An 8,217-nucleotide genomic window follows, 5' to 3' on the forward strand; every position below is an offset into this window, starting at 1 on the left:
ATATACATACATCCCTATAACAAAAGACATTAACAACAAATTCGAGATTAGTCGCAGGTACCGACAGCTACTTCAAAGCCAATAAAAACTAATTAGAGAAAAAAAAACCATAACCTTGTGCAATGCCAACTAAAAAATGTATCGACAGATTGAAGATCCATGAATTAGCATGTAGACGATTTATCAATACAATGCAAAGTCTTTTCACAAATATGTCATACGTTTTGTGACTGATCTAAATACCCGTTATTATATGGAATGAAAAGTATCGAATTCAAAATATTAATTATATATAATCCAGGTAGAATATGGCTACATATTAGATCTGCGGGGAACTGGACAAAGAGTTTGTACAAATATTTTGACCAGTATGATCCAGGTGAAAAATATGACGAAGAAACAGTTGCCTCCCTTGCTCCTACTAATCCAATAGACCGACGAATGAGAGCTACTCTCAAACATAATTCACTAGGTAAGACATATCAATATGTAACATAGCTGGAACAAATAACTATTTTCATATTGCATAGTTCCATTATAAACTTGGCAAAAGTGGACGTTTGGTGTGTAAGGCACCTATTATTTTGCACAAATAACTTAAATGTGTCGGCTTTTGATAGATTTCGTGGCAAGTTCTTTTCAGAAAAATGTGCACCTTAAAATTGTCTCCTTAAATTTAGGCTAACGAAAATATTTTTTTACATAATTCGGGGTTGGAAGGAAGGTGGTAGTAGTATCGGTAGGTATATTTATGAGAAGTAAGCATATTTGAAAAAAAAAATTGAAAAGGATTTTACAACCACTGATTTCTAGTTTAGTAGACTGTTTTTGATAAATCAAAAGCTGTTATCTTGTTGGGAGACATTTCTTTTCTTTGACATAGTTCTAAAATGAAATACTTATGGCAGTTAGTTAAATGGAAGAAATATTAGATCCTAAATGAAATCTATGTAGATGTTAGTTCGTTGGAAAAATGTCTTCTGTCATGCATAGATTTATAATGAAATATGTGTGAAAGTTATTTTGAATTTGGAAACAATGTCCTCTTTTTAACTTCAATAAAATATTTGAATCAGCTATTTCATTAGAAGAAATGCCTATATTTATTATATAAAATTAAAGAAATGTAGCTGTAGTTTATTATAACACATATTGTGTCTTTAAATTCAGAACGAGGCTCTGTGTCGATGAGAAGGAGAACTTTGTCAAGCAGAGGAAAAAAGTCAAGATCATTGAGACTTACAAATGATCCGGTATGTGACGTCATTATCTTTCACCTACTCCTCAATTTATATTTAATGAACTCAACATTTCGATGATTTCAGTGATTTCATGAAAAAATGGCAACAGTAGTATATATCGCTGTTCAAAAGTCATAAATCGATGGAGAGAAAATAAATCCGGTGAAAACACATCAAATATAAGAGGAAAACAACGGAACATCAGAAACAGTGAAATGCAACAAAACAAATAATGCAACATACATAAAAACGAACTACTAGTATTTCATAACAGCTGCGATATTCCTGACTTAACAACTGCCATATTCCTGACTTGTTACAGAACATGTTAAAGAAACAAACTGTGGGTTGAAGCTGGTTTTATGTCTAGCCAAACCTCCCACTTATATGGATCCTGCATTAAACGTGTAACAATTTTAATTTAACTCACCAACGATTTAAAACAACTATCCTATATAAATATATGGGGGATCCGAACCTCTTCATATGGAATGGATTGATCAAACGTTAAAAAAACCAAGAATGTTTAAATACTTAATTGAATACATATTAAAACGGACCAAAAGGTACTTAAAGAGATATCACTGTAAAAAGATGTCAAATTTTCATTGGTTTGAGTTCCACGAAGTAAACAACTTGCGTTACCCGGCATGCTATGTTTTTAATGCATTGCCTTATGATATAATTATGTGTATATAATACAATGTAAATACAACGACACAGAAAACCTCAAAGACATTTAGATACAAGATACAATTTTCAACATATATACTTGGTATATGATATATATCAAGTGTTTTTTTAATTAGAACAACCCGAGTTATAAAAGAAATCACCATATTACCTTATTTTTTGTGACAGAATGTTATTATTTTAACAGCAGTATATAAATCTTTTTATAAAAAAATCAAGCACCAAAGGAAAGATGACCCTAACAACTACATATGCTACCATAAACATGTCGTCAAACTAGGATGTCATACACTGCAATGTAGTAAGCAGTTCGAATCGCTCTTCACAAAAAACTTTTCGGAAAACCCATATCTTTGACAAAACATTGTGTATCAGAAGCACAAGGATAATAGTTAATACGTTGAAGAATCTTATTTGCATACATTAAATATATTAAAATGTCTGAATTTCTGTTTTAGAAAGAAGAAGCCAGAGAACGAAGAGTTGCATTACGTAATAAAATAGTCAAAATACAGGTATGTATTATCTATAATACTAAAATTACGAGGTCCAATTTGTCAGCCGTCATCACGTAAAACCGATGAATCAAAGAATTCAACTTTATATATAACTAATATACTACAATGGTGTTGATTAAAAATTACACCACTCTAGGCCCATTTGTTTTCCACGTAATGAATATTGCCAATAATTAAGAAGTTCCGGATCGAGTCCGACACTGATACCAATAGTATATTCACCTGTTACCTATTACCTTATCTGTACGTTCCGCATCTGACAGGCGCACCACCAAACAGTGTATTTAGAATTTTGCTGTATACTGTTGAGTAAAAAAATACTCCATTCCAGGCCCTTTTGTTTTCCAAATTATTAATATTACCAATAATTGAAGGTTCCAGGTCGACGGGTTTAAACAGAAAGATTTTGAAAGCAGAGAAAACTGTGCACCTTACCTATACATGTTATAATCGGCATGACTTTATCAGATGACAATACCAATACTAAAATAAGGCATACGCATAGTTATATATCAGTCACGGACCCGCGATATCACGGGTGTGTTCTAGTATACTAAATTTAGTCCTGGTATCTATGATGAGTTTATTTACATTTTAGGTTAATGCATGTGTGGGAGTATCATTTCCGAAATTTGTCGCTTTAATGTCATTTGTCTTTATTCCTTTTGACTTAAGTCTATTTTTCTCTAATTTAAGTACCCCATTACGTATGTATTTTTTATATTTTTAAAACCCATTTTATTCTCATAGTATCTTTTATTTTGATCCCCTGACTTCATTACTATGTAAAATGAAGACCCTTATTGAAACCTTAGGATTCAACAGAAAATCCTTCAGCGTCGTCACAACTAGGTTGTAAAAGTTTTTTATCAATTTCATCACTCGTTCTACATAAACGTTCGCCTGATTGCTTGATTGCACATCATGGTGTTTTATGCAACTTTCAACACTATTGTGTTATATGTTGGTGGTGAGTTTTTATTGGTAGAGGAAGCCGGACTATTTTGAGAGAACCACGTAAGGTGGGAACACTGACTATCCTTGTCAATTAAGATTGGAGTTGAGTGGTGTTTTTTTTACCTGTGCAGGATTCGAACTTGGAACCTCAGTGTTGGCGACAGACTAGTGATGTAGTTGTTCGGCTACTCATACTACTCGGCCACCGATGCCCCTAGTGCGCCCGAAAACAGAAAACTTGTGTAATTAAAATTAGAGTGTTTAGCAAAACGTCATGCTGCAAACTCACCAATAAAATCAAAACAGAATAAATATTTTTTTGTTAAGTTTGAAGGGTAGTGGCTCAGTTCAAATATAAATACCATTTAGATGGTGTAATAACTACTAAAATATAAACGACAAGAAGTCAGGTACCACATGTGCGCAATATCTACTTTCCCTTCCGGAGCACCTAAGACCACCACATGTTGTGGTAAATTTATTTTAGACTTATGAGTTTGAATGTCCCTTTGATATCTTTCGCTTCTGACCTTTATAATAATACTAGTACTATTTCTTTTTTTTTTTAATCTATGTTTAACATTATTTTCTATTTCCGACATTATTTTCTATTTTCAACATAATTTTCTATTTTGAATATGATTTTCTATTTTTAAAATGGTTTTCTATTTTTTAAAAGTGTTTTCTATTTTTAACATGATTTTCTATTTTTAAAAGGATTTTCTATTTTTAACATGATTTTCTATTTTTAAAATGGTTTTCTATTTTTTAAAAGTGTTACATAGATGGCCCTTATGGTACAGCAACAAGAGAAATCTTCACAACAGAGCATGCTGTTTTAATAGGAGCCGGGATAGGCGTCACACCAATGGCATCAATTTTACAAAGTGTCATGTACAAGTTTAAAGCATCAAAACGACATTGTCCTAGCTGTAGTCATGAATGGTTAGGAGAATTTACTACAGAAGCAATGAAACTTAAAAAGGTATTTGGTCATTGTTCATTGGATATTCATTACTGGTGATGAGAATTTGCTATAGAAGCAATTAAACTTAAAAAGATAATAGGTTATTGTTAGTTGTATAGTCATCATGGTTAGAAGAATTTACTACAGAAGCAATGAAACTTGAAAAGGTATTTGGTTTTTGTTCTTAGTAAAGTCATTAATCATGTTAATGGTCAGGAGAAGTTGCTAAAGAAGCAATGAAACTTAAAAGGCTATTTTGTTATTGTTCTTTGTATTTTCATTAATGGTTAGGAGAATTTGCTGCAGAAGCAATGAAACTTAAAAAAGTGTTTTGTTATTGTTCTTTGTGTAGTCATTAATGATTAGGAGAATTATTATAAATGTAATGAAATAAATTAACCACTTACGTTATGAAACTTAATTTTGGTCGGTACAAGCTTTATATTCTAATTGCATATTCAGACTAAATTAAAAATAAATACGAAGTATAATTAGTTATCAAAATTACCAGGATTATAATTTTATACGCCAGACGTGCGTTTCGTCTACATAAGACTCATCAGTGACACTCAGATCAAAATAGTTAAAAAGCCAAACAAATGCAAAGATGAAGAGCATTGAGGACCCAAAATTCCAAAAAGTTGTGCCAAATACGGCTAAGGTAATCTACTCCTGGGGTAAGAAAATCCTTAGTTTTTCGAATAATTCAAAGTTTTGTAAACAGAAAATTTATAAAAATGACCATATAATTGATATTCATATCAACACCGAAGTGCTGACTACTGGGCTGGTGATACCCTCGGGGACGAAACGTCCACCAGCAGTGGCATCGACCCAGTGGTGTAAATAGTTATCAAAAGTACCAGGATTATAATTTTATACGCCAGACGCGCGTTTCGTCTACATAAGACTCATCAGTGACGCTCATATCAAAATATTTATAAAGCCAAATAAGTACAAAGTTGAAGAGCATTGAGGACCCAAAATTCCAAAAAACTGTGCCAAATACGGCTAAGGTAATCTACTCCTGGGGTAAGAAAATCCTTAGTTTTTCGGAAAATTCAAAGTTTTGTAAACAGAAAATTTATAAAAATGACCATATTATTGATATTCATGTCAAGTCAGGAATATGACAGTTATTATCCATTCGTTTGATGTGTTTCAGATTTTGATTTTGCCATTTAAAAAAGGGACTTTCCTTTTCGATTTTCCTTGGAGTTCAGTATTTTTGTGATTTTACTTTTTAGCATAGCATTAGATTTTACTTTTAACTTCAAAATTGTTAACTCTCGACCATTCCAACACAGGATGAACAATTCCAATCCGGTCAGTTTTAATTAAAAAAAATATAAGACTGACATAGATCTGTATTGAATCTATAAAAACTGTAACCTATTAGCCCTCGTTTATTATTTGTCTGTACTTCATATGTAGACGTAATAGATCAAATGTTTACATAATATCTTGTCATTTTTGCGCTTTGCATTAACTTGTAATCCTTAATTTAGGTTGATTTTATTTGGATTAATCGGGATCAGAAGGCCTTCGAATGGTTTATATCATTACTCACAGCATTAGAAGTTGAACAATCGATTGGACACGGCAGAGATAACCCGGATGAGAAAATTATCGATATGCACATGTACATGACAGCAGCAGTTAAGAAAACGGAAATGAAAGGAATTGGTTTACAGATCGCGTTGGATCTTATGCACGAGAAGTCGCAACGAGATTTGATAACTGGATTACAAGTTAAAACACAACCAGGTCGTCCAGATTGGAATAAGGTAATTTTATTAGCGTTGAAACACCATCAGTGGTAATGTAGGCAGCAAATTAGTACTATATGTAAACTTCATTTATGTTCCGTGTATATATGTACAAACAATAAAACAGAAGCTCTATTATATAAAGCTGTAAACCAAACACATATAACTATATACAACTGTTTTCAATGTAAAAAGCTTAATCAAGCAAGATAACTGGAAAAAGAAATGCACACATGAAAGTAAGCAAAACACAAACATATCAACATACATTATAAATATAACCATAAAAGAGCAAATTAAGGTGGTACCTAACACTACAGGGAGATAACTCTGTAAAGTCAGCTTAACTTTTTAATTACGTTGTGTTGTAAAAGGAATATTTAGCTTCTCAATGATCAAAATTGGTGTTTGTCAAATTGCTATATAACCAGTGTAATTTTTCTGACAAAACGGTTGGTTTAATTTTTCAATTTTTTTTATATTTTTGTTAATTTACTTTGACAAAATTTTATGAAAATTAAACGAGCCAAATTAATTTTAGTGAAAGTTTTAGGTACCACCTTAATGTTAAATAAGCACAGGGAAATATTGAAATCAAAGCTTACATTCATTCAGTACAGCTGGAACTGTACTTTTTTTTAAAAAAGTAATCATTAAGAAAGATGAATAAGCTTAGATATTTCATATACAATAACCATTCTCATCTGTTAGTCAGCATAAAATGTAAAGAAAATATTTACGTTATACATACAATGTAGCCCCAAATAGCCACGTACCTAGACCATATATTTGAAAAGCTACCAAAAGAGGGTAGAAGCAGGTAAAACACAATAAATAAGAACAATAAAGATTGATTGACAAGAACAACACTAAACACCGAAAACGTGGTACCTATCGTTTTATTTGTACCATGTAAAATCAATTACAATGTTGCGTATGGTGATGCGTCTCGCGCGTCTGGCGCAAAAACATAATTTCAATCCTGTAATCTATGGTGACTTTATTTATGATAAGGCGAACATATCCTTGGACAACTGTGAAAAAAATACACATGTATTTCACAACAGAAAAGATATCATGATGTATCCGAAAAACGATGGAAATTTCATCCCAACTTCATAATCACCATTTAAAACCCTTCAACATTTTACAAAATATTCCCTTGATCAGTACAGATTACATACAATCTTTACAATGTGAAATTTGTTGATACATTTTAGAACAATATTTGCCATCTCTTTATAAACATGTAGAGTTTATTTCAAAATCTTCTTTCAGGTATTCAAAGAGATATCATCAAAACAGAAAGGAAAAGTCAAAGTGTTTTTCTGTGGAGCCCCTCAATTAGGGAAAACCATAAAACTAGCATGTGAAAAGTTTTCTTTTGATTTTGCGAAAGAAAATTTTTGATTTTTTAATGGAAGTTATTTTGTTAGTTGAATGCTATTTTATTCATGTTACTTATACAGACATATTTTGTACATTGTAATAAAAGATTTTTTTTATATCTGTTTTTGTTTGGATTTTTGTTATTGTTAAAAGTAGTCAACATGTTCAGATAATTGCACTCTATTCTATGGTGGATAGTTTCATTGCAATCACCCATCTCCTTTTTGAGTAAGTCCTTACGTCGTAACTACAATCCCCTTCCCTTTCATGAATGTGACCTACCGAATTAGACTATTTACCAGATTTGTTATCACATAAGCAACACGACGGGTGCCACATGTGAAGCAGGATCTGATTACCCTTCCGGAGCACCTGAGATTACCCCTAGTTTTTTGGTGGGTTCGTGTTTTTATTCTTTAGTTTTCTATGTTGTGTCATGTGTGCTGTTGTTTGTTTGTCTTTTTCATTTTTAGCCATGGCGTTGTCAGTTTGTTTTAGATTTATGAGTTTGACTGTCCCTTTGGTATTTTTTGTCCCTCTTTTATGAGTAATGTTAATGTAAGTTTGGTCGAAGATCTAACCGAACTCTTAATCAATTTGATCAACTTTGTTTAAAAAGTCGAAGTTTGATTTTATTTACATTTTTATTTCATAATTTTATAGTATAAAATAGAAATGAGCAA

The 8,217-nt window shown here is 31.9% G+C and overlaps 1 protein-coding gene across 3 annotated transcripts in view; it reads left to right on the forward strand.

Annotated features, from left to right (window-relative positions):
- The window catches only part of LOC139495592 (NADPH oxidase 5-like), a 59,530-nt gene extending 51,880 nt beyond the window's left edge, over window positions 1–7,650 (forward strand). For all 3 annotated transcript variants that reach the window (XM_071283865.1, XM_071283866.1, XM_071283867.1), the window contains exons 11-16: window positions 302–472; window positions 1,171–1,253; window positions 2,393–2,449; window positions 4,185–4,394; window positions 5,885–6,163; window positions 7,424–7,650. In XM_071283865.1, coding sequence (XP_071139966.1) covers window positions 302–472; window positions 1,171–1,253; window positions 2,393–2,449; window positions 4,185–4,394; window positions 5,885–6,163; window positions 7,424–7,555 — 932 coding nt within the window. In that variant the 3' untranslated portion in view covers window positions 7,556–7,650. The remainder of the gene's footprint in view (window positions 1–301; window positions 473–1,170; window positions 1,254–2,392; window positions 2,450–4,184; window positions 4,395–5,884; window positions 6,164–7,423) is intronic.
- The last annotated feature ends 567 nt before the right edge of the window (window positions 7,651–8,217 follow it).

The sequence above is a fragment of the Mytilus edulis genome, chromosome 11 (genome assembly GCF_963676685.1).
Source record: "Mytilus edulis chromosome 11, xbMytEdul2.2, whole genome shotgun sequence".
In the NCBI taxonomy this organism is placed as follows: domain Eukaryota; kingdom Metazoa; phylum Mollusca; class Bivalvia; order Mytilida; family Mytilidae; genus Mytilus; species Mytilus edulis.